General features: G+C 35.1%; 4 protein-coding genes and 1 pseudogene across 5 annotated transcripts; 2 read left to right on the top strand and 3 right to left on the bottom strand.

Annotated features, from left to right (window-relative positions):
* Window positions 1-534: 534 nt before the first annotated feature.
* Window positions 535-1,963, bottom strand: LOC104703140 (E3 ubiquitin-protein ligase RSL1 pseudogene; annotated as a pseudogene). Its single transcript, XR_015562023.1, has 3 exons — window positions 1,687-1,963; window positions 869-1,609; window positions 535-794 (listed from the first exon to the last, which is right to left on the bottom strand). The product of XR_015562023.1 is annotated as an E3 ubiquitin-protein ligase RSL1 pseudogene (transcript).
* Window positions 1,964-4,411: 2,448 nt separating this feature from the next.
* Window positions 4,412-6,971, top strand: LOC104703138 (thermospermine synthase ACL5-like). The gene is made up of 9 exons (XM_010419089.3): window positions 4,412-4,782; window positions 4,895-4,961; window positions 5,105-5,199; window positions 5,544-5,646; window positions 5,728-5,816; window positions 5,925-6,081; window positions 6,196-6,271; window positions 6,350-6,545; window positions 6,638-6,971. Exons 1-9 carry the CDS (start codon window positions 4,655-4,657, stop codon window positions 6,717-6,719), a joined length of 993 nt encoding a protein of 330 aa, XP_010417391.1. The 5' UTR covers window positions 4,412-4,654; the 3' UTR covers window positions 6,720-6,971.
* A 5,494-nt stretch (window positions 6,972-12,465) lies between these two features.
* Window positions 12,466-13,296, bottom strand: LOC147941867 (uncharacterized). The gene has a single exon (XM_087458669.1). The coding sequence runs from the start codon at window positions 13,294-13,296 to the stop codon at window positions 12,466-12,468; it is 831 nt and encodes a 276-aa protein (XP_087314795.1).
* Window positions 13,297-17,704: 4,408 nt separating this feature from the next.
* On the bottom strand, window positions 17,705-18,759 carry LOC104703137 (pathogen-associated molecular patterns-induced protein A70). The gene has a single exon (XM_010419088.3). It carries the CDS (start codon window positions 18,739-18,741, stop codon window positions 17,914-17,916), a length of 828 nt encoding a protein of 275 aa, XP_010417390.2. The 5' UTR covers window positions 18,742-18,759; the 3' UTR covers window positions 17,705-17,913.
* Window positions 18,760-20,937: 2,178 nt separating this feature from the next.
* Window positions 20,938-23,207, top strand: LOC147941866 (agamous-like MADS-box protein AGL30). The gene is made up of 7 exons (XM_087458668.1): window positions 20,938-21,191; window positions 21,585-21,650; window positions 21,766-21,784; window positions 22,436-22,528; window positions 22,673-22,740; window positions 22,834-22,936; window positions 23,023-23,207. Exons 1-7 carry the CDS (start codon window positions 21,013-21,015, stop codon window positions 23,056-23,058), a joined length of 564 nt encoding a protein of 187 aa, XP_087314794.1. The 5' UTR covers window positions 20,938-21,012; the 3' UTR covers window positions 23,059-23,207.
* Window positions 23,208-26,064: the final 2,857 nt, after the last annotated feature.

The following is a 26,064-nucleotide window of genomic DNA, read 5'->3' as shown; positions in this document are numbered from 1 at the left end:
CTCTCTCTCTCTCTTTTTTTTTTTTTTTTGTAATCATCTCGGTTACCAAACCCTTGAAATAATAAGTACAAAGGTTTTCTGGCTCCATAAAAAAAAACATAAATTACAATTATTTTTTTATTAAAATTAGTAATTTATTATATTATTTTCTCTTTCGTTATCTAAAGAAATAGTAACAGTAAACCTTTTATTTTTAAGATTTTATACTTTATTATATATTTTTAATAAAAATTAAAATTTTCACAAATTTTAAAATCTTATCTATAGACTTAACCGTTTCGCAATCATATGAATTTTAAAAAGCAAGCTTTACATAATAAAAATAAAAACGTGATATTTTATAATTTTTTATATATTTTTTTTTGGTGAATTTTTATAATCTTTTATATTGAAAGACTTGAGATGACTCCCAACAGATTCTTATATGCATAGATGTATATTATTACGAACACCAATATATGTAAATATAAATAATATGTTGACAGCTACTTTAATTATTTTTTGTTATATACATATATAACAAAAAAGTATTAATAATATGTAAAAAAGATTAATATAAATGTGTAGCTATAACTGTAAGTTAGTAACTTTGAAAATCAACATTTATATAATAAGACATGCCGATCAAACATGTCTTGGTGTTAAAATAACAAACAATATCAATGATCACTTAACAGAAACCAAAACAGAAGTGCATCCGCGTTGGGTTCCTCAACCTGGGTCGAGGAAAGTTATGACCATGGTGGCAAAGTCCAGCATCGGCTCCACAATGATAGCAAAATTTATGTCCACATCTGCAATTTAGTAAGTAATTTGTGTTGATATATAAATGACATTCAAAAGGAGATGAGACTAGAGATGATGATACCTGCAAGTCATGCTGTGGCATCCATCAGAACGTTCAATCATGTGTTGACACTTTCGGCATTGACGCCAGCGCTCCTCATCTGCTAGATCCCTTAGCTTTCCATCGTTTTCTGTAGGATTTGGATGTAACCTCTTGTACTGGCGGCAAGATAAGTTAATATGCCAAGAAACTTTGCAGTTGATGCAAAATGGTTCACCGCATTTCACACAGGATCTCCTAACTCCCATAAGTCCAGAGAAGTCGGCTACCGACATTAAAGCCGAGCACCTAGGGTTTGGGCAATACACTCTATTCGTTACAGGAATCAAGTCATCTTTGATCATTTGTTCCCACTTCTCTTCCATAAGTCAGCAGAGATTTGCACCGATAACCAGGACACCTCATTTTATACCTCGTAGCTAGTCGCGCCTCTATATGACTTCTCATACAGTCGGAACAAAACATATGACCACATTTAGCAACATGAAACATCTGATCAGCATTGATGTCATCTTTCATACAGATACTGCAATTCTCTTTCTGAGCAGGCACAGGCACAGGCACAGGCACAGGCACAGGCACAGGCACAGGCACAGGCACAGGCATCTCTATGATTGCTTCTATTGCAAATTCGTAAGCAAAATTGGCGTGATTTCGAGTCAACATGACAGGGATGCTAGACCTTAAATATTTTCTGATGCCTTGCACATCACGCATTAGCAGGGCGATGCTTTCTTGCTCCGGCGTAGATCTCCCCATGACCTAAAAAAGCATTCAAGGTGGAAAAAAACATCAACTATGATATTGAAGCAAAGGCGTGTGAGTCAAGGACAACTTACCAGTTCGAAAATCTGATCATCATCACAGCAGATTGAGATATCTTTGATCTGCATACTCACAGCTTCTTTTAATCCGCACTTCAATGCTATAAGCTCAGCCTCCAAAACTGTACTCATGAATTGGTCCCTTCATGTCAAAAACCAGATCATCCTTGTCACCGCAAATTGCAACCCCAAATCCTGCCAATAATACCGTTGTTTCCTCGATTACCAAACCTTTGAAGTAAAGCCTGTATAAAGATTTTCTGGCTCGTAATAGAGCTCCTTGTTCCTCCATATTTACTTGAAGTTTCTCTTTTTTTTTGGGGTAAGAACTTATAGTTTCTCTGTCTAAACAGACTCTTTATCAGTCAATAATATATTTAAAAAAAAAAATAGATAAAAGAAAAGGAAAAAATAGATAAAATTAGAAAGCCTAGGAAAAAAGGGCAGAAAGAAAATAGAAAAAAATCAGATTTGACTTGTGCGTGAGTTTTGTTTCCATATATTTTAGGTCTTTGGCTCTTGGATCGGTAGAGCATCTCCAATGGTGAGATCCAATTTATGGAATCCAACTATAAATATAATTGGAAAAAAATGTAAATCACAAAAGTTAGAAACTTATACATGTTTATTAGTTTTGACACTCCAATAGTAGAACACAGGGTCTAAAATTTAAACTTTTAAAACTTGTGTACAAGTAACTTGACACACACTCTAAACAAAACACACTCTAAACAACTTAAAAGTGGTTTAGAAATTACCTTAATTACCTGACTAATTTTAATATTGTGAAACTCCATCATCTTTCTACGCCTAGATTTCTTCTCCTCGTGTGATTTCCCAGCCTTCTTTTCTTCATGAGAAGAGCAGCCAGAGTGAGCTTGTAGAGGAAGATGACACTGTGCAAGAGTGGGCCTGCAGAACGAGTTCATTAGCTATGGATTCTGCCACATTTTCTTCCCAGCTCCTATTGAAAGAAGATGTTCTTCTCAACTCCTGAGCTGAACCACCAGTGCTAGATCTGAGGCTTAGCTAGGATATTGGATTTCTACAAAGAGAATGCAAGTAAAATCAGAAAGAAAAAAAAAAGAAAAAAGAAAGAATAATAGAGAAGAAATTTAAAAATTTGAATTCAGACTAAGGTTATAAGCCTACTTGGACAGAGTCAGCATTGGTTTGTGACTGCACAATCGCAGAAGAAGAGAGAGAGAGAGAGAGAGAGAGAGAGAGAGAGAGAGAGAGATGCAGAACTAATTCGAGATGCTTCAAATGGCGTGGCTAGTTGTTCCAGAAGATTCATGACCTGCCAACCCTTTCTTTACACGTTTTGATCTAGCTGTTGTCGAAATTTTCCAAACTTCCTGCAGGACAAAAAAAATTAACCCAAAAAGCATTCATATAAACTTACCTGTCGCTCTTTCTCTGGGAAGAAATACTCCCACATCAATTACGTACATTGTCTCTGTCAAATGGATTCTGAGAGGATAAAATCTCCACCTAGAAGATTTGGCAGCGATTATCAGAAGACAGAGACAATGCTGATAAAAACCATATCTGACTTTTCGTTGGGTAGACAATAATTCCTAACAACAAAGTATCATATCACAGACACTAATAAAAACCAACCTACATAAGCCAATATTATTATTATGAACCCTAATTGGCAATTTTGGAGTGTATAATCAAATCATGAGTAATTTGGAATATTCTTACAATACCCAAAGCTAGTTTTGCTGACCAAAAAAATTGAGATTTCTAGCGTCTGAATAATCCCACTTTGATGCATCACTTGTGTTCTGAATCGACGCTTTCTTAATGTAAAAGAAATCACAGAGAGAGAGAGGCATATATGTATAAAATCAGAAACCTTCGTAGGTGAACACACTAAGACCTACAGACTTCTGCTCTCAGATCCAATTCGATCGCGTCGGTGGAGATGATGTTCACAGGCAGATAGAAGACTCGGACGACCGACCCCTAAGGAAACTCCCCCGTTTGCTTCCGATTGGATCAAAAGGATTAGAATCGTCGTTCGTCGTGGGCGGAACTTCCTTTTCTTTTTTTTTGGTCGCATACACTTACCCCAACCAAAGAGAAATTGACACGTATGGTCACTTAGGATATCCAAAAGCTCCAAAATTAAACCCGGTTCCATTGGATTTTTTCTCATTTTTTTTTTATTTGTTGGACACTTATTTCCAACTAAAAAAAAAAAAAAAAAATCAAAAGATATTAAAAAGCCAATCCAAGTTCCAAATTTTCTTTAAAAAGTATTAGATTGTAAAGCAGTGTTTAGCCCCCACATCACATTTCAATTCTTTTTCTTGGTACAATTTGTAATGTAGCTATATATATGTTAATTTATTAAATCTAAAACTTTTTATTTCATTAATACAAGTAGATTCTAATTTGAAATCAAAAATGACAAAACACATAACTAAACATTAAATGATGTATTATAATCATATTTATTGGTTTATATAGAGACATTTGTTTATAAGTTATTTTTTGCATACATGAAAGAGAAACAATATTTTTAAACCACATCATATTTTATTCAGGATTTCATATGTGAATGTAGAAATTATATATACCCAAAAAACAAACAAATTCTGTTAATTTTTAAAAAAGAACATTAATATTTAATGATGTCATTGTGTAAAGGGATATAAATCAACTAAACACCAATATGGCTATAATTAATGAGAGAATCTATAAGAGTAAAGCAAAGTAAAAAACAAATGTCCCTTTATTTACATATAAAATCAAAACTCTTTGTAGGAAATATAAAAAGATGAAGATTCTTGTTCTTACAAATTAAAAAGTCTTGAGTTTTGTAAGATTCTTTTTAGCTAGTTATCAAAAAGAGCTTGAGTTTTCAAGTCTATATATTAAAAGGACTGTGTCTCCCGGATATTCCATCATGAAACATTAGAACTATCACCAAACTATACCTCTCCATTGTGCTCTGTTTGTGAAGTTGAATATGGAAAAAACCGTAGATACTCACAAAAACACATCATCAAATCAAACTCTCCACCCTAACCAGAATGACTGCCATTGGTACGAGGAAATCATCGATGATGATATCAAGTGGTCTTTTGCCCTCAACAGGTTTTTTTTCTTGATTTTATTCGTCTCAACTTTGGGTTCCCTAAATTTTGATTTTTCTCAGATCTTTATCGTTTTTTTTTTTTTTTTTTTTTTTTTTTTTTGTTCTCGGCAGTGTTCTCCATCAAGGAACTAGTGAGTACCAAGACATTGCTCTCTTAGACACCAAACGGTTTGGAAAGGTACATTTTCTTCAACAAATTTATCATGAAAAAAAAATTTGAAGTTTCTTTTTCTTTTGTTGTCAAAAAGTATAATCATTCTGAAGTTGTTTATACTTTTGTGTAATTTTCATTAGTTAATGATATAGATAATTCTTAAGCAGGTTCTTGTGATTGATGGGAAAATGCAAAGTGCAGAGAGGGATGAGTTTATCTACCATGAATGCTTGATCCACCCGGCTCTCCTTTTCCACCCCAAGTATGTTTCACTTATATTTTTGTTTTTCTTTATGAAACGTACATTTTCTTGCACTTTAGTTTATATTTGTACACTGCACTATGCATAAAAACCTTAAGTGGGCTATAGTTTTACTTTAATTTACTTGTTCGTGTTCAAAATTACCACAAGTAATTATATCGACTTGCTTATAACACATGCTTAAGTACCACAATTCACAAATCAAGATTAGCATAAAGAAGTACCATATATCAAATACTATAGGAAACTTGAAACGTAAGAAGAATACAGATGTTGTTTTATTTTTATTATTTTTTTGCGAATTGAAAAGTTACTAAATTACTTGACCATTGCTCTATGATTAGCCCGGAGACAGTGTTTATTATGGGAGGAGGTGAAGGCTCTGCTGCAAGAGAAATACTAAAACATAAGACGATCGAGAAAGTTGTCATGTGTGATATTGATCAGGTTATAACATCATCTTATTTCTTGTTGTATTACACCGGAATTACACATTCATTCTTAAACAAACAAATGACTTATATGCAGGAAGTTGTTGATTTTTGCAAGAGATTTCTAACTATTAACACTGAAGCTTTCTGTGACAAGAAGCTTGAACTTGTGATCAAAGATGCAAAGTAAGGAAACGTCAACAAAATAAGCAAATGAAAAAAAGTGTTATACAATATATGACTTTAAATTCTCTCTGTTTAAAAATTGACTGTGAAACTGTTAAAATGGAAAAGGGTTGAATTGGAGAAACGAGAAGAGAAATTTGATATAATAGTGGGAGATTTAGCTGACCCGGTAGAAGGTGGACCATGTTATCAGCTCTACACCAAATCATTCTATCAAAATATCGTTAAACCTAAGCTTAGCCCCAATGGCATTTTTGTGACCCAGGTATTTGTATTTATTTTGTAAATATTTATAATTTCAGGAGAAAGATTATTGAAAACTCTATTTTGATATGTTAACGTTACCTAATTCTTGTTCTTTTTATAAAAAAAAAAATAGGCTGGACCAGCAGGAATATTCACTCATAAAGAGGTCTTCACATCAATCTACAACACCTTGAAACAAGTATTCAAGTGTAAGTCTTTTTTTTTTTTTGGTTTAATTTCGTGTAAAAATATTGGTTGGGTGGATTTTGATGATTTGAATGAAACAGACGTGAAGGCTTACACAGCACATGTACCATCATTTGCGGACACATGGGGATGGGTTATGGCATCAGACCAAGAGTTTGAGTTTGAAGTTAAGGAAATGGATCGAAAAATAGAAGAGAGAGTGAAAGGAGAGCTGTTGTATTTAGACGCTTCTTCTTTTCTCTCTGCTTCTACACTCAACAAGACCATCTCCCTCGCGTAATTTCCATTTTCTCTTTTTTTTTTTTTTACTAAACAAAACCAAACTAATTAATCGATTTATTAATTAATTTGAGATTAACATTGGGCAGACTTGAGAAGGAGACAGAAGTTTATAGTGAAAACAATGCGAAATTCATTCATGGGCAGGGTGTGGCGTACCGGCATACTTGAAGAAGACTTGGATTGGTTTCGTGTTTGCCTTCACTTTGTTTCATTGTTCGGTTTCTTATTTATAGTCACAAAACTGGTTTCTTTTCTTTTTATCATAATGGGACGTCGTCTGGATTACTTTGGTTGGGCTTTTGTTTCCTCTTCCTAGTAGTTGTTCCGGAATAGTTAAGTTAACAAAGCTATTTTGCTTACTACTAATTAAGAGCAATCAGTCAATCACCATCAATATATATATATATATTTAATGAGTAATATCTCCAACTTTTACATCTAACTGTTCATATGTAAGCTTTTGTGGAACATTGACTAGCAAATTACACTTCTATAGAAATTTCCTTTGCTTTTGTGCAAGCTACTTCTGTCGGCCTCAGTACGTATCCATTTTCTAAGGGCTGTAGTATGGACATAGTGAGGTTTTAGACATAGTTCATCTGATGATTCTCTATGTATACGCATTTTTTTCTTAGTAAATTATATTCTATAATTTAGTATCCCAGGAAAAAATATACCAATATCGACTTTGTAGGGTAAAGGTTTGCTCTCAGCCTCTCAGTATGGATTTGTTATGTAATAGATCCTTAATTCGTAATCATACATTCATACGCTAGTCTTATCTCTACGGAAAAAGAGATCACATTTTGGCTATAATTGTATTTTGAGATCTTAGTGGTAAGACGTACAAAATAAAGCCAAGAAAAGTTCAATTAATCTACGATGGTGAAGGGTCATTTTCATTGGAGGTAAAGTACCAAATTCCTTGTGTATAAAGAGTGGGTCATATTGTTGCAAAAACCGTATTCATATACTACTATTTATCAAAGCCCATGCATGGTATCCGAGTGTGTTTGTAAAACATCATATAAACAATACTATTATGTGGATATCCAACCGCATGATTCATGATTAATACTAATTTCCGTTTACTTCTTAATGCCATGATTACTTTTGTCGGGTAGTTCCTAATTCTTTATGAGCAGTCTGCAGTCCTGAGACTTAAAAAATAACAAATCCCAAATTAATCATCAAATTGGTAGTAGTATGGTATTATTTGTTGTAACGACCTCAGCATAAACTAAGCATTCACCTACGCAGAAACAAGCATGCATAAACCAAGAACCCTTAAGTGTAACTGGATAAAACTATGTTCTCATTTGAAATAACTCTCGTTAAACGACTGATAAATATAGGAAAATCTTACCCAAAAAAAAAAGCTTAATATATAATACGATAAAATAATGTATAAACGATAGAATTCTATGTTATTCATTTTAAACGCATGATATCGCATATATATATGCCATATATATTGGAAGTAGTAGAACTTATGTTATTTTGCTAAAGAAATAAAAAAAAAAGTTACTTTTTCAATTTTATATAAGATTGTTTGTTAATTTATTCTAAATTCTGTCATTTTCATTGATAGTAGTTAGATATATTTACAAATTGAAGAAAGCAAACATCTGAAGACGACAAACAATCATTCGTCGCCATTATGCCTTTGCGCCGCTGAAGAAAACCGAAAGTCCAAAAGCTTTCAATGATTGATTGGTCCATTATCCTCTCCCTAATGGCCGATCCCATTTAATGCTGAATGAAATAGTGAATATAAAGGCAGTGGGTTTAGTTTTTTTTTTTTTTAAGAAACTACATTGCATTTTCAAAAAAAATTCAAGATTGCGAGAATTAATCGGAATATATAGAATTCCAACTTATGCCATTTTTTTTTATCAAAAAGAAGAACTATTACCATTGTGAGGAGTTGTTTGATGGGTAGGTAGAGACAATCAATGTTAGAAAGAAAGAAAAACAAAGCATACAGATAAAACATATTACGATAAATAAATCTCTAAAAATCTAGTTATTGTGTGTTTTATTTTAAATGTAACCAAGCATAATTTCGGTGGAATGAACTCCGTAACTTGCTCATCAAGTTTCAATCTTCGGTGATACGACTGCGATTGTATATTAATTGTAATTAAATATTTTGAGATCTCCTTTTCCTATATAAAAGATTGGAATACAACATCGAATGGAAGGACACACAAACTTATTCTTTAACATGTTCACCAAAATTGTCATATATTTCTATCCATCAATTAGATCTATTTTAAATTACTTAAAATCAAAACTAATTATATTACATTATTCCCCCTTCCCCCCCCGCCCCGCAAGTTGGAGCGTGCAGGTCCTCTATGCCCATCTTGAAACGGAACTGCGTGAACTCATGTGTACCCAAAGGCTTGGTGAAGATATCGATCAGTAGCAAGTGACTAGATACGTGAAGCAGGCAAATGTTTCTCTGTACAACTTCATCTCTTACAAAATGACAGTCCACTTCCACATGTTTTGTGCGCTCATGGAAAACGGGATTGTGAGCGATGTGTATCGCGGCCTAACTATCACAATGGACTAGCATTGAAGCTTTGTGGGAGACCCCTACAGACTGCAGAATCCGCTTTAGCCAGATCAGTTCTTGAGTCAAGTGTGCCATCGCTCGGTACTCTGCCTCTACGGATGAGCGACTTACAGTCTTCTACTTCTTCGTTTTCCAGGAGATAGGAGACCCACCCAATTGTATGAAATACCCAGTAACCGAACGACGCGTGAGAGGGCAGCTGGAGTAGTCGCTGTCACACCATCAAGTGAGCTGAAATGGTGTGTCTGATCGTAAAAGGATGCCCTGACCTGGGTTATTCTTCAAGTAACAAACCACACGGAGTGCGGCTTCCCAATGATCTTTGCGTGGGTGTTGCATAAACTGTGCTAGGAAGTGGACACAATAAGCCAAATCAGGTCTATTGACAGCTAAGTAGATGAGGCGACCAATGAGATGGCGATATTGGGCCGGTTGTTGGAGAAGAGGGGAGGTCGAAATAGCAAGCTGATGAGTCGATTCAAGTGGAAACGCAACTGGCCTCGCACCAAGTAAGCCGACGTCAGAGATAATATCAAGAGCGTAGTTACGCTGACTAAGATACATGCCAGAGGAACTTCTGGCCACTTCAATACCCAGGAAGTACTTCAAGGGTCCCAAATCCTTCATATGGAAACAACAAGATAGATAGGCCTTCAACGTTTCCATAACTTGGCCAGTACTACCAGTAATAATCAGATCATCCACATAAATTAAAACATGAATCTGATTTCCCTTGGTATCGAGTGTAAACAGCAAGTAATCAGACAAACTCTGTTCAAAGCCATATTCTTTCAAAGAAGTGGTCAACTTGGCAAACCAACATCGGGAATTCTGTTTCAAACCGTAAATGGACTTTCGTAGACGACATACCTTTGTCAGACTTGAGGCTTTGAACCCCGGTGGCAACTGCATATAAATTTCCTCATCGAGATCTCCGTGAAGAAACGCATGATGAACATCCATTTGATGAATATCCCACTTACATTTGACAGTCGTGTCCAAGAACAATTGTACAGTCCCCATTTTTGCGACTGGTGCAAACGTTTTGTTATAGTCGATACCTTCAACTTGTTTGTTGCCAAGCGCGACTAATCTGGCTTTGTGTCGTTCTAGAGTTCCTTCCGACTGATATTTAAGCGTATAGACCCACTTACATCCAATTGCCTTCTTCCCTGTGGACAAATCTTCAATCGTGAAAGAGCGATTGCATTCGTGACCCTCAATCTCAGTTGACATGGCCTTGTTCCACCGTTCATCTTTAGAGGCTTGTTGGAATGATTTGGGCACGACATAAGACGTAATTGCAGCTAAAAATGCCTTATGTTGTGGAAAAAATCGTTCACAATCTACATAATTAGCCACCGGGTAGTGAAATGTCGAGGCATCGGTTGAAGGTGTGGAATTGGAACTTGTATTGACGATAAAATCTTTGAGTTTGACCGATCTTGTTTTCGGTCGTTGACCTCTACCCAGCCGTTCTGGCTCCACAGGAACCGAAGCCACAACCGATGGCTGTGTCGTCGGAGCTTGTACGTCGGTGTGCCGGCGTGTGTCCTGAGGTATCGTCAGTATCGTGTCGCAATGATCGTGAGAAAGGAAGGGCAAAGGGGATGGATTTGGTAAAGGTCCAATAAAAGGTGGGTTTGGCACGAGCCCAATAACAGGTGGGTCATAAGTGACAGGCCCAACTAAATTAGAAGCTTGTGAACGGCCCACCCGATTTGCATCCTCTTCCTTGTGAAACAAAGAGGTTAAGTACGGCGACATAGCCATTTCTTCCTCTGGTTCGTCGGCATGAACAAAGGCATATGGGAACTCTGTTTCACTGAACTCAACATCGAGTGAAACAAAGAACTGAGCTTTTTCAAGATCATATAGCCGCCAACCTTTTTCCCATATGGATAACCCATGAAAACACACCTACGGCTCTGAGACGCAAACTTGTCACCCTTGTGAGACTGATCATGAGCATAACACCAGACTGCCAAAGACTCGGAGATGTGCGTAGGAAGGTTTGGCATTGTACAAGCGCTCACAAGGAGTAGAACCCTGAAGAACTGAGCGTTGTGTCCTGTGTATTAAATAACCCGCCGTAAGAACACATTCGCCCCAAAACTCCATGGGTAAGTTAGCTTGAAACCGTAAGGCTCGAGCAATGTTCAGAATATGCCGATTCTTCCTCTTAGCTCACCCATTCTGTTGCGGAGTACCAACGCAAGACGTTTCATGTATTATGCCAAGAGATGTGAAGAAGTCACGCAAACAAACAAACTCAGACCCATTATCACTTCGTATCTTTTGAACCGGTATGTTGAAATGTCGTGTTGTCATCGCTAAGAAATTCTTTAGCTGAGTTGGAGCCTCTGATTTATCATTCAACAAATGTATCCACACACCTCTCGAGTAATCATCTACGATAGTGAGAAAGAACCGTGCACCAGAATAAGTGGGAGTCCTATACGGTCCCCATAAATCGTATTGAATCAATTCGAAAATCTTAGTCGTTTTATTCTCATTAATCGAAAAACTCAACAGTGTTTGTTTAGCAGCTGGATGACCCATGCGGTTGTGCCAGAGCTCAAAGGACTTCTCATCACTTATATCAACGGATGCAGCATACTCCAAGCTTCTAAAGTGAAAAGTCCTTCCCAAACGCTTACCAACTCCTGTCACCGTCCTCAAAGCACGGTCCTGAACAACAAGGAAGTGATCAGCAAACTGGACAACGCATTGGTTCTCATCCATCAACTGACTCTACGAAATCAACTCAGATTGAAATTCCTCAACATAATAAACAGATCGTAGGAGCAAGTTTGGACCAAGCCTAACAGAACCTTCTTTCATCGAAATACGTTCTCTACCATCCGCTAACACAACCCCAACCGGAGCCATATCTCTAACATCTGTTAAGATATCTAGACGGTCGGTTAAATGATGGGAGGCACCCATATCAAGAATCCAAAAAGGAAGAAAACACGTACCCGTTAATTTTTCAGAATCGTTGGGTTTGCCGGCATTGAGAAGGTTTTTAATGGCCCTCCACTGAGCATCGCTGACTTGCACTTTGTCACGATCATTATACGTAACAACATAGTTAGCATTCGCGGAGCTTGTAGGAGTGGCGACCTGAACAACATTGGCAAATGTCATAGCACGTCCACGTCCCATACTGCCATGGGAACCTCCACGTCCATGACCTTGACTTGGTGATGCTCGAGTACGTGGTCGATTTCCCCACCACTCCGGGTATCCAATGATGCCGTAGCAACTCTCGCTTGAGTGACCAGTACGGTTACAATGCGTACACATGACATGTTTGTCATGTTCTTCTCAACGAACACGTTGTACTGCTTGAACAGCAAAGGCACAGATCTCAGCTGTTTCCTCACGACTATTGGCACCGTTTCGTAACAGATCTTCCTCCTGATGAACAATATTGTAAACCTCCTCCAAAGGTTGGATCGGAATACGTGAGACTAAGCTCGAGCGTACCGTTCGGTAAAGAGTATCATCAAGTCCAAACAAAAATTGATGTACCTTATCTTCTTCACATTCTCTTTCCTGAAGCGTGCCAAGATCGTACTCACACTTCCCACACTTACAAAGGCGAAGAGGACGATAGCTTGCCATGCTGTCCCAAATACATGTTAATTTTCCAAAGTAAGCCTCAATAGTGAGACCCCTTTGTTTACAGCCGGCAAGATCCGCCTTGATTTGTTGAACCCTTAGTCCATTGGTCACCGAAAATCTCTTTTTCAAGTGGTCCCACAGGTCCTTCGCAACATCTCGATGAGAGATGTTAGAGCGCATAACTGGATTGATGGACATCTTGATCCATGACACAAGCAACGCTTGGATTGTCCACCAGTCCTCAAGGTCGGGAGAGCCTTCATCGGGTCGTGGGATAACATCGTTGAGAAACCCAAATTTCTTTCGTAAGCACAATGCTGTCTTCATACCGCAAGACCATTCATCGTAGTTCGTACCCGTGAGTAAGGGATGCGAAATCACCGCTTCAGGATTGTCAGCCGCCGTTAGATCGTACGGAGATATGGTACGTCGGACCTCCGTTGTTGTTATCGTCGAAATCGTTGTTGCTGTCGGGTTCGGGATCGGGGTCGGGTTCGTCGGTGGAGTTGATCCATCGTTGGTGGTGGTCATTGTCGAGATCGATTAGTTTCAGAAAAAGAAAAGAAAAGGCAATATTATCTTTTGCTCTGATACCATAAAGAATAAGTTTATGTGTCCTTCCATTCGATGTTGTATTCCAATCCTTTATACACGAGAAGGAGATCTCAAAATATCTAATTACAATTAATATACAATCGCAATCGTATCACGTTAAGTGATCACGGAGATTGAAACTTGATGCGCAAGTTACGAAGTTAATTCCACCGAATCCGCTAATACATGTGGCATTTTTAACAAGTCGAGAAAACGTCTGAAGTGTTGAAGTACAAATTTGTGTGATCGATTAATATAGCCCTCTATCACATATATGGTTTGTACACAGGTGCATGTTAGCACATATATATTGTTGTAGCTAACTTAAATAAGGCTTATGTTAGCATTTAGAAGTATCTTGTATATAAACAAACAATACTGTACACTTTACAGTTAATGAGAATGAATATGTTTTTGAGTCTTCTTCTTCCTTCTACCTCACCTTGTTGAGTTTGTTACGAGTTGGAGAAGAAGAACTTGTTATGGTATCAGAGCATTCACGATCTAACTCTCATGTTCCCAATTTATGTAACAAACCTACCAAATGATTGTTTTATCCTCTTAAAATGGGAGATATAGTTTATACTAGGAATCTAGGATATATCTATTTAACTAACGTAGTTGGACATAAAGTTCAGAATTCAAGAATATTGGTTTGTGATTGATACAAGAAAGTCACTATAAACCGTGTATTTGCGATGAAATGCAACTCAAAGCTCTCATGACTAATTTGATACTCTCTTGCGACGATGTGGCGACGGGTTTTTTGACGAGTTTGCTACTTATTTTACGACTACTTCGTTACTCCATCGAGTTTGCGACCACTTTGCTTCTGCTTACCAACTTATGGGGATTTCAGTATTGTAATTTGACATTATAGAATGTTAAACATGTTAAGTTATTCATTTTTTAACATAGATTCGAACTTTTACAAAAAATCATGCTTTCTAGATTTTCTAATTGTTTCAATGTTTTAGGAAAAAAATTATTAAAAGCCAAATCATCGTCAAATTGTTACATATGTGTTTAAATAAAGGTTTTCATAGTTTTAGTAAATTTGTTTTCAAACTTACCAATTGATTGTTTTAGCCTCTTAAAATGAAAAGTATAGTATATATTAGGACTTAAAAGTGTTGAATTCAAGGATATGAACGTTTCAGTACAAAACCGTGACTATTTGCGACCGATTGTAACTGGAAACTCTTACGACTATTTTGTTACTATCTTGCGACTAAGTTTCCGACGAGTTTGCTGATAAAAATTTGCAACTAGAGAGATTTAGGTTTTCATTTTTATCGAATGGGATCTGAAAAGTCTCGTTCTCTCAAACTCTCTCTTCGTTCCCTATGTCTTCCTTCTCCATCTTGTTTCATCTTCTTACCCTTCTCAATCATCCTAGTCTTTCCATCATCTAATCTAAATCTCTTGTTCTCTTCTCTGTAATGGCTGGAAAGGGGAAATCAACTAGACGCCGTGGTGGGAGATCATCCGGAGTATTCAATGGTCAAAAGTCAGTAAGTGTTGTCGTACCATCTTCTCACTCCTCTAACCCGTCATCGCAAGGCTCTCGACAAACGCCGCCACCGCCTCCGCCTCCTGTTCAGATGGAATGTCATCCCCAACGACCTGCTGCTCAAAATCCCGAGCATCAACGAAACCCTAATGATGACCAGGCACAACTACAAGACTACCAACAGCGCTTACATGATCTCTTATCTCTTCCTGGCCGAGAGCATCTAATAGTTCTGAGTCCGCATCGTATTCCTCGCCGAGAAACTTTATGGTAATCACTCCTTGTTTGAGTATGAGGATTAATCACACTACTTGTTTGAAATTTAATCTGTCTCCATTGTCTTTTTAACCTGTTTGAGTTTGAGTATGAGTTTAATCTGTTTTCAGTGCCTATATGATTGAGAGTATGAGCAGCATTGTGTTTGAGTTTAATACAAGAGTTTGCATTGTGTTTCTCTTGTTTGTGGTTGAAAGCTAGAATGAATATCAAATTGGAGGTTAATTTATCTTATTGTATTTTACATATCTGTTCACAACAAGTGCTTTCCTTAATGTAATTTTTTGTTTCTTGCTCTTATATCCTTACATTCTTTTTTTTTCTTTCTTAAACCTCTCTGGTATGATTTGGATGCAACAGGTTTGGCCGTGACAAAGGAAAATTTTCCAGAGTTATTGCTCGAATATTTCGGAGGAAGTTTAATGGTCCTTACTTTAGTTGGAAGGTTACTCCTTTAAAGATTAAACAGAGATACTTCAGGACATTTGCGGTAAATTTTGATTTAGCTTTTAATGTTTTAATTGAATTAGTAGGAGTAACATACTTAACACTTTTCTATTTGTGTAGCGGAAGTACAATTGGGATCTCGGGATTACGGAGCTTGTGAAAGAGGGATTCCTGAAGATTGGTAAGTAAAAGATGAAAGGGATTGTGAGTCAAGCTAAGAGGAGTGGCCAAAAACCCGATTGGATTGGAGACACCCTTTGGCGAGAGATGTGGGTTCATTGGAACACTCTGGACAGGAGCTCAAAGGCATCATACTCGCAAAACTCTGATCGTTGTAGTCTTGGAGTCCACAAACACTTAGCTGGACAAAACTCATTTGTGCAAGTTCTTACTTTCTGTCTTTATGACTTAAAGCATCTGATTTACTTTTTGATTTTGGATCACTGATTTGAACACGTTTTTGTATCATGAAAGGAGGATGATGCAGAAACTTCCGCAAATTCAACTCAACAATCATTTATCCATCGGACACTCACCCTTGAAGAACAGAATGAGATCTTTCTTAAGGTATAACTTCGATTAAGTCTTTTTTTTTTTTTTTGGCTGAGCATAGAATTATCTTTATTTGTTGAGCATGATTAATACTTTAAATCTGTTGTTGGCCTCTTCATTGTCTTGTTTGGTTTTGGTTCATTTCATTATTTGTTTCTCTTTTGTTCCTTATTAATAAGCAATGATTAGTACTGGTTGTTTTATTTTGGCTGATCATGACTAATACTTAAACTCTTGTTCTTGCATGTTGATTGTCTTGTTTGGTCTTGCTTCATTTTCAGTTTTTTTTTTTCTTTTGTTTAAGTGACTTTGTTTTTGTTTAACTGCGTCGTAAGATGGATGAACACGATGCTGAGAATGCTCGACGTGATGAGGAGCAACGACTTCTTGACACTCAGATGGCAGGGGTAGTCTCATACATGAAGGAAAAAGATCCCGCGTATGCAGCACTAGTCGCTACTCAACAACCGCCGCCAGCAACTACTACACCAAACACAGCACCAGCCAACGACACAACAGCTATTTCCCTAACCGTAACCTCACCAGAAACTGCACCACGAACCATACCAGCGACCTTTGAGATGTTACACTCATACATGAAGGAAAAAGATCCCGCGTTTGCAGCATTTCTCGCTACTCAACAACCTCCGCCAGCCACTACCACACCAAACACTGCACCAGCCAACGACAAAACAGCTATTCCCCTAACCGCACCAGGAACCTCACCAGAAACTGCACCACGAACCACACCAGCGACTGCATCAACCAATTTACCCTTATCAAACACTTCCTCATCTACTTCTCCAGCATCCTAATAACCTATAACTTTCTGTTTAGCTTCCTTTTTTTTTTTTTTTTTTTTTTTGTTTTGTTTAGCTTCCTATTTATGAACTGCTTTTGGATTTGTAAATTTTTTTAATGAACATGAGTATCATCTTTTGATGTTTAATGATATGGTTACCTAGTTCAGTTGCAGCATTTTATTTTAATTAGCATTTCAAAAAAAAATTATAAACGGTATTACAAATTTGGTTGCAAAGAACCTCACAGCTAAGCGGTTGCAAACTGGTATCTATTTTTGACTACATCAAAGATATGTCGCCAGACTATAGAGGTATATGTTTCTAATGACATAAATAATTTTTTTTTATAGGTAGACGATTTATATAAAATTCAATCAAAGCTCATCTAATTTTAAAAAAGAAACAGTATACCAAACATATCATCTTTATTGACAATAAAAAGACATGACACTTGAACTCCACGTGCTTCACAGCCAAGCATCCTGCAAATACGGATAAGCACAACGTACATACTAAATGCACCATCACGTTAAATTTACTCCACTACCCTCTCTTTCACAATCTCTGCATCACTTTGTTAAAAAGTTTTTATAAAAAAAAACATCTACAAGTAATTTCGTAACTATTACGCCACACAACAACACTCAGAGCTTACCACGGATCTAAGAACATCACCACCACGCAACAACCTTTAATCATGGACCATGGTTTCGAATTTATGAAATAACCCTTCAGCCATTTACAAAGACAAAGATTCTCGAACTCTCTTTTCTTGTTTTTTTTTTTTTTTTTCTTGTCATAAAGAAAAAGAGATACAGTTCCGGGCAACAAAAAGCCAGTGGGGGATAATAATAATCTACAGTGAAGATGAAATTAAAGAAAAGCTAAACAAAATTAAGAATTTTCAAAAAGGTCCACAAATTAATACGTAATTAAGAAACAACCCCAAGAGTTTTCTTTTGTTCACTTGTCGTTTCTTTTCTTCACCATCTCCTTATACTTGGTAATGGAATCAATCCTCTGCAACTTCAACTGATGCTTGAATCTGTTGATAAAGTCATCAGCTTTAGCATCTACTTCTTCATCAGCTTCTTCCACCGTCGTAACTCTCGGGACTTTAACCGTCGCTGGCCGACGAGCCTCGACGGAGATTTCATCTTCTTGAAAGTGAGAGAATGGAGATTTCGTGCTTGCTGATTTCTTCATCTTCTTTGGAAGTTTCGGAGGTATGATTCCAGCAGCTGGTTCAGTGTCAGATTTTGTCCTAGCGACATGGTTTAGATTGAGTTTACTATAAACCTCTTCAAGACTCGGACTTGTCTCTTCTTCTTCTTCTTCTTCTTCTTGTTCGTGTTCTTGTTCTTGTTTTGACTCAACGGTCACCGAAGGTTGTGGTGCTTCGACTATATTGGTGGGTTCTTGAGAAATGTAGTTGTAAAGATTGAAAGATTTGATTCTGTGAAGAACAGAAGGAGATCTAGACAAGAAAGGTTGATTCTGTTCGATTGAAGCTGGTTGGTGAGAGTTGTTGTTGTTGTCTTCAGGTGTTGAAGGAGGGAACTCGAGATGAGATTTGTCTGGAGAAGTGAAGGAAGAGAAGTTTATGGATTTGAGACGGTGAATCATGGAAGGAGAGCGTTGGATCTGAGTTTGATTTGGGTCGTTGGATTTGGAAGAGAAAGATGAGCTAATGGCGATGGTGCCTATCATTAAGTTGAGGAAGACAAAGAGTACGGTCGGTGTGAACCAACTGTACATCGCCGTTAGTACAGATTCAGACATGTCTAACATGGATTTGTTTGGTTCTTTGTTCGGAGCTAGAGAAAGGAGCATGAGGATGGGTGAGAGTTTGGTTTTTCTGGAAAGCAAATAGGAGTACTTGTGGGAACTATGGGTAGTTTTGGTAATTCACGTTTTCACTTATTTTTTCCAACTTTGTTGTGTGTGTGTGTGTGTGTGTTTTTTTCCGAATGAATAGTGAGATGGTGGAAGACAAAGGAGAGAAGTGGAACATGCTTCTAGAATGTCACATCCACTACAATTTTGTTTGGTCTAATATAGTTTTCATTTTTCTTGGATTTTTTAAGAAAGAATAGTTAGTGATTTTTATGGTAAAACTAAAAGATGTTGTCGTTCGTGATTTTTACGATCACCAGTTTTTAAACTCGAAGCTTGTTATTTGGGAGTTACTATATAGAGTGTCTCCTCGGTTCCGGCAATGGTGGAGTTAGGACTCGAAACGTGTCCTTTTATCTTTTATTATATGGGAGGACCAATTTGAGTGGATTGCGAGCTTTATTACACACGATTGACGATTTCAATTTACAATTGCAACAACTTGTTTGTGAATAATAATACAAATTCGGAAAAAAGTAAGAAAAAAAAAACAAAAATCTTTATGAGTACAATATTACAAGGTGAAAGTGACAACCATACAGTGAAAGTGTATGGACAAGTAAATAATATTCACTATATGGATAAGGAAAAAATAAATGATCACGGGATTCAGCCCTCACCCCACAAAACACACAAGGCTGCGTGCAAGCCCATGTCCTCATTCAAACTCCCGTAAAGAGTTTATCTTTAACTACAAGCCAATATATGAAGGAAAACCATGGTACCTGCTGCTGTAGGAACCAAATGAGTTGCCTCCAAACCACCTTGCCACGCCTTACTCAAGCCTGCTCCCATGTTTTTGCTGTGGAAAAAAAAAATTCTAGTCACCCGGCCCGTAGAATGCATCCACAAGACCAGGTCGAGATCTGCTGACGAGAGAGGGATTGACCGCTGTAGAATTTTTTTAATAAGGTTCTGAAATCGGTGTGTCTTGAAACTCGGAACAGATCATCCTTGGCTACTTGTTGCATCCTTTACTTTGGCATGTCGTAAAACACCAAGGTATGAGGGACCAATGTCGAGTCAAAGTGATCAACTTATTCGTGTTGCACCAGTTACCATGCCAACATACATCCCATCCCTTACTTCATATCTTAGAAAGTCAAATGCTATGTCACAGAACTTCCTCCAAATCCATGAACCTTTATTCTCATCCCTTACCTCCCAAAATGAGCCATGAGTCAGTAGGTAGTGCCTGGTCCATGTCATCCACAAAGAAGCCGATAAAGAGAACAAATGTCATATCAAACTCGATGCAAATACACGGGATGTGTCTCAAAGTCATCGAATACCTAGACCTGACCTCCTTCCTTTTTAGGATAACACACTTTGTCCCGGGAGACCTTAGCTTTGTGGGGATCATTAGGAGAGCCCGACCACAAAAATGCATTACATATTTCTTCAATATTAGCCAGATGGTGCCAGTAATTCGAGGCCTTTGTTGCGGCTATAAAGGAACTGGTATCAGGGGACAGTAGTGCATCATCCAGTATAGGTTAAAAAGTTTTTCATAGGATGATTTTTTCTTATTAGGGAGATCACCATATTGCGTTATGTTAAGTTGACGTAATAACAGTTTGTAACAATTTGTAGCCGAGACTGATAACAACAGTTTGTATGTAAAAATAAAAAGATAGTCACAGTGTCAAATGTATATTTTTAGAGTATTTAATTATCAATTAATAATAGAAGGTAATCTAATCATTATTTATGAAAATATAATTATAGAAAGTTAGTTAAAGTATAAGAAGATAGTCACAGTGTCAAATGTACCTTGTTTGTGCTACGTCATTTTACAATAACTGCTACATTTATATTAATCCAACTCAAATTAAATTAAAAGGAAAAATGAAATATAACTAAGATCATCCATTTGCATGTAATAATAATAATAAACATATTTTTGTTATGTAGGGTACTAATGGCATCAGTTAAATATGTAAAACTAAATCTGGAAGTGTTAAAGACAATAATAGCAATTAAATAACACATTAATCTAATGAAGATCCCCTAGCTATAATCACATCTTTAATTAGCCCAAGATAAACTTTTACCAAACTACCAAAAAAAAAAAAGAGAAACTTTCACCAAACAATAAATCTATATAATGAGAAGAAAACACTCTTAAAAAGAAAAACAAAAACAAGAATCCATAGTTGAAAACAAATGGGTAGGAAGAAGATAGAACTGAAAACAATAGAGTGTCCAAAAGAGAGAAGTAGCAAATACTCAAAACGTAAAAAAGGGATTTTAAAGAAGGCATATGAATTGGCAATGTTGTGTAATATTGATATTGTCATGATTATCGTTTCTCCCACCAATAAGCCAACCCTTTTCCATACTAGGTATAATCTTTGTTTAAGTATTTTATTCTGTAACCAAAATTATTAAATATTTGAACTAGCCATATATACCATCATTTTTCAACTTAGAACAAATAAATTAAACTTAACTATTGCTGTCTTTAGGGTTTTCTTTTTCTTTTTCGATTCTCTTTTTTTTTTTTTCTGTTAATTTTGAACCTATACCATACACCAAGTATTAATTAATCAATTTACAATAACACATGCTATTTAGGAATCACATGGTAGATCAACTGTTTTTATGACATATGAAAATGATGATTACATAAGAAATCCAGAATAGAGAGACTCTATATGTTTGTTGTTTATGATTTTTTTTTTTTTTGATCAAAGTTTGTTGTTTATGAATTAAAACTACATTATTGGCTTATTAAGCTCTAGGCCCGTCAATCAAATTTTGGATAAATTTTGCAAGATTTCATTACAAGAACGGGAAGAAAGGTATGATCTTTTAATATTTTTATTTTAGAAAACAAGTTACATGTATTTGTTTTGTTCTTTTTGTTTTACTAAAAAACTAATTATGCTATCTTTCGTGTTTTATGTACGCGTTTAGGAGAGCATACTCAGTAAAGGTTTGATTTACCCATCACTTTTCGTTTATCATTTAAAATATCATTTTCATTTGCACATATCTTTTTGACATTTAATTGGGCAAATCTTTTGTTATTAAATTAAGTTAATTGACTGATAGTTTTAATTCATAGATAACTCAAAATGTTATCAACCATGATTTAAACAATTTTTTAAAAAAATTAAGCAGATTAATAATTTTTAGTTATGCCCTTGTAAAAAAATTAACTCAAAAGATATTTACAACATCATGAAAAAATTATGTGATAAAGTTGAGTTATTATTTTTTAAATTTTTTTCTTTTCATGTTAATTTTTTTTAACTATTATTCTTTTATATTTGACTTTTACTTTTCTTTTGTTTTTATTTTTAATAATAATTCTAAGCATTCTAATTATTCAACAAATTGGTAAAAGTCTTTTGCATATTTTTTTTATTGAAACATACACAAATTCAGAGCTATATATGTGTGTGCCTAACACTCATTGCCAAATATAGGTACATTTTTATTGCTTTGTCAAAAAGAAAAGATCTCTTATCAAAGATAGTATCAATTTATTTAAAAAATTTTAAAAAATGTTCTTATCATTATTATTATTTTCCTCTTTTTTGTTTTGTGAAACCTTTCTCTTTTTTTTTTTTTTAATTTATAGACGGTGAAGAACTTGGTAAACTTGAATAATGATGACGTTTCCGTTGAAAATGATCATATTTTGTGTAAAAGGTACAAATATGGGTTTTCAGCATAATCAATCTAATATTGCTATATTTATTGCAGAGATGAAGTAATTCAGGTATGAAAATTTCTATTACATATAATATTTGAAAGAATATAATATATATTTTTTATAAATATTTTTTTTACTAAACATTATTATCATTAAACTAAGGATGATAATAAGGTCACTAAACTGAAAGAAATCAACGAGTTGATTGATGAGAAAGAATTAAGTTTGAGGTAATAATTTGAGAACACTAATAGAGATACAATAAAAATATGTTGTTCCTTAATTTTAACCGTTATTTGTTTACTAACTTATTAATTTATAAGGGACTGGAAAAATCCGGATGAAGTTAATGACTTGAACCGACTCAATATCATGGAAAACTATATAGTTTCATCTCTCTGCCAAATCAAAAATATCCTAAATAAGGTTTGTATGCTACCATATGATAAATAAGCTTTATTTTAAAATCAAACATGAATGTTATTTTACACAAATTCTAAATCATGTTTCAGATGAAAATCCAAGAAGATAACCAAAATCGTATATGATTTCATAACAGACACCTTATTTGTATTTAAGTGTTTGAAAAATGAAAATCATGTTATGTTTTATATTTATATTTCTTCAGAGACTCGTATGTGTGTATATATATATATTTTTACCATTTATGGTACTGTGATTATTTTCAGACATTGACTTGGAGTTGCATAATATGATTTGTCTATTATGTAATTCTATTGAATAATGGTAAAGCCTCCTTAAAAGTAAAATGGGATGTCTCTTACTAATGCTTGTTTTTTTTTAGACCTATAGCTATTCCTTTTTCAAAAAAAATGCTCGTGGTATTACCTTTTTTCTAACTCATTTCCATCTCAACTCAGCTGATTCCTTTTCATAAACCAAACTACCATATCTATTTACTAGAATTATTCACCTAAACGACATTATATTCGACAAATCCATTATCTTTGGATCTAGCATTACCAAGCTGTCACTTGAGTAATGGAGTATATAAATTTTAGATAGTTGATATTATGAATTGCATATTTTTTGTTCTTTCATGTTTCATACTTCAAGACTTAGAAGCAAACATACATTCACCTTAAATTTCTCTTAACATAAAGATTATTGAATCTCCTATGGTCCGTTGAATATACAACGCTTGTTTTCCTATTGATTTACCTTTAAGATTTACTTACTTTCATTTCTTGTTATTTAAAAAAGGTGACACAAAGTCACAAAATCCAAACCCCTTTTATTATAGTTGTAGCTTTACTCTCTTATGACAGATTTGTAACGCAATGTTTTCACTTTGTGAGATTTGATCTTAAAAGACTATAACTGATTTACTATGCGCTTGCAGTAATCGTGTTAATTTAAGGTAAAGATTTATATACATCAATTGATCATGCAAATATCAATATAATAGCAATATGTGATATGAATATGTTATTCAATGAAATATCAAATTTATGTTATGATATATCTATCCTTTCACTTGCTCAAAATAGTGATTCTGAATCATTCTTACCTCTACCTCTCAAGGTAAGTGTTAATTATGTAGTTGACCCTAGATAATAATCAAGGGTTTTTATCTTCTTATATGTCAACACGAAGTAGGGATGTAAGATACCATTTGTGGCAGTTCTGTATCCGTCATCTTCTGAGAAAAAAAGGAAGAACCGTTAAATATGTCTCATGCATCTTTGCGATATATTATTGAACACATTTTTTTAGAGTAGAAGAAGAAATGAAAAAATTTAACTGATTTCTCGATATATAAGATGGATATCTAAAAATATAATTATTGCAAAAATGGGTCTATGCATGTTTATAAGAGTTTCAAATTTTATAGACGCAAATTTTGTTGAAGATTTTACATAGACACAAACTTAAGATGATGAAGACATTATTAAGCATAATGAAGTAGATAATACCGACTAAAATACATGCCAGCATTCAAAAAACTATTGCTAATATATTATGGAAATTCAAAGTATTTGATTTTATGTTTAGGTTTGTAAGTTTCATCTTTTCATCATTTTAGCTATCGAAATACTTTAAAAGAAAAATTAGTCTGCTAGTTCAAAACTCTATCTATTTTGAATGTTTAAAGCTAAGGTTTAACATTAATCGGAACTTTTGTACTTTCGTTTTGCAATTTGATTTTCAAGGATATTTTCAGATAATTTGTTTTGGCCCTACATATAAATTTCGTAATGGATACAAAAAGTTGTAGCAATTTGTAATAAGTTTATGACAAATAATTTGTAGCTTGTTGTGAGTAAATTAGCGACGAAATTTTTTGGCTTTTTGAAATAGATGTTACTCATATTTCTGATGCAATTTGTAACAAATAGTAACATATACTTGTAATAATTAGTAGCAATTCACGATAGATTAATTAGTATCTAAATTGTAACACTTTGCGACAATTAGCTATGAAGGAGAAATAAGTGATGACAAAATAGTTATTAATTTAATTTATCACAAAACTGTAACAAATATGTTTTTGCTACGAAAAGCAATCACGTAATAGTTACAAAATATTTAGTAACTATACAAAACAATTTTACTAGTGGCTACTATTTGACATTCAACTGATATAACCGCTATGTTCCATCCAATTCGTAGCTTCATCTGCTTTTCTACATTGTTTCCGTTTTGTGTGCTTGCTCCATCTGTTATTATCATTTTAACCCTTAAATATGTGTTGACCATACCCAATATCATTTTTTCACCAATTTATCAGGTTTGTGAAATTTTGGCTTTGATCCAATTAAACATAAACTTATATCCAAAAATTAACATATCAACATGTTTATTTATGATAATTTAACTTAAGGGATACAATAACTTTTCAGTTTTTAATTGTTTAAAGAATAGTAAGAAACAAATCTAGAAAATATTTAATAGTAATAAGTTATATATATAGATGAAAAAAACCTCTACGATTAGGTAAGTGTAGTTTTCTAGTCTTAAGTTTTGGTGTGTTTTTAGTCAAATATTAGTTAATCATCAAAGTGAATTTATGTACATTATGTAAAAGGGAAAAAACCGAAAAGAAAAAAAAAATACTTAGTGAAATATTCTAACTCAAAACCATCTTTGAAGAAGTGGTTGGAGCATAGGGAATCCTTACTATCTAAGTGAGATCATCCAATTCCAAACCGAGTTTTTAGTTATTTTGTAAAGGAGGCTTGGCAGAAGAAGAAACTGTTAATGGTATCGTACATTACGCTTGCGCCATACATTGTAAATCGTGGCTTGTCTAATCGAAGCAAGATGAAGTCAAACTTGTCAACTGGCGAGTTGAAAGGTGGTGGAATGTGATGTCCTAGTCAGAATCAGCGTCAACGCTAAGAAGATCTCCCACTTTGTCCAACCAGATCGTATAGGTGTGTAAGGACTAAGGACAAGGGAAGAAGAGTCTCTCCACTCGTCAGCTTCTCTACAAAATAGATATGGCTGTACATATATTACCATTTGCTTGATCTCACTCATGTGGAAAGATTATCTTTGATTACGAGCCAAGTTATAAATCAAACTAGAGA

This window comes from Camelina sativa, chromosome 7 (genome assembly GCF_030686135.1).
Source record: "Camelina sativa cultivar CO46 ecotype springtype chromosome 7, ASM3068613v1".
NCBI classification, from domain to species: domain Eukaryota; kingdom Viridiplantae; phylum Streptophyta; class Magnoliopsida; order Brassicales; family Brassicaceae; genus Camelina; species Camelina sativa.
This window is presented reverse-complemented; position numbering and strand designations above follow the sequence as displayed.

Excerpts from the sequence above, each read along its gene's own strand:
- LOC104703138 (XM_010419089.3), top strand. The coding sequence starts at position 4,655 with ATGGAAAAAACCGTAGATACTCACAAAAACACATCATCAAATCAAACT. Across the intron at positions 5,817-5,924 it reads CTTGTGATCAAAGATGCAAA|GGTTGAATTGGAGAAACGAG; the intron begins GTAAGGAAACGT and ends AAAATGGAAAAG. Across the intron at positions 6,272-6,349 it reads CTTGAAACAAGTATTCAAGT|ACGTGAAGGCTTACACAGCA; the intron begins GTAAGTCTTTTT and ends TGAATGAAACAG.
- LOC147941867 (XM_087458669.1), bottom strand. The coding sequence starts at position 13,296 with ATGACCACCACCAACGATGGATCAACTCCACCGACGAACCCGACCCCG.
- LOC104703137 (XM_010419088.3), bottom strand. The coding sequence starts at position 18,741 with ATGTTAGACATGTCTGAATCTGTACTAACGGCGATGTACAGTTGGTTC.
- LOC147941866 (XM_087458668.1), top strand. The coding sequence starts at position 21,013 with ATGGGTAGGAAGAAGATAGAACTGAAAACAATAGAGTGTCCAAAAGAG. Across the intron at positions 21,192-21,584 it reads CCAACCCTTTTCCATACTAG|CTCTAGGCCCGTCAATCAAA; the intron begins GTATAATCTTTG and ends TGGCTTATTAAG. Across the intron at positions 22,529-22,672 it reads ACAAATATGGGTTTTCAGCA|GATGATAATAAGGTCACTAA; the intron begins TAATCAATCTAA and ends CATTAAACTAAG.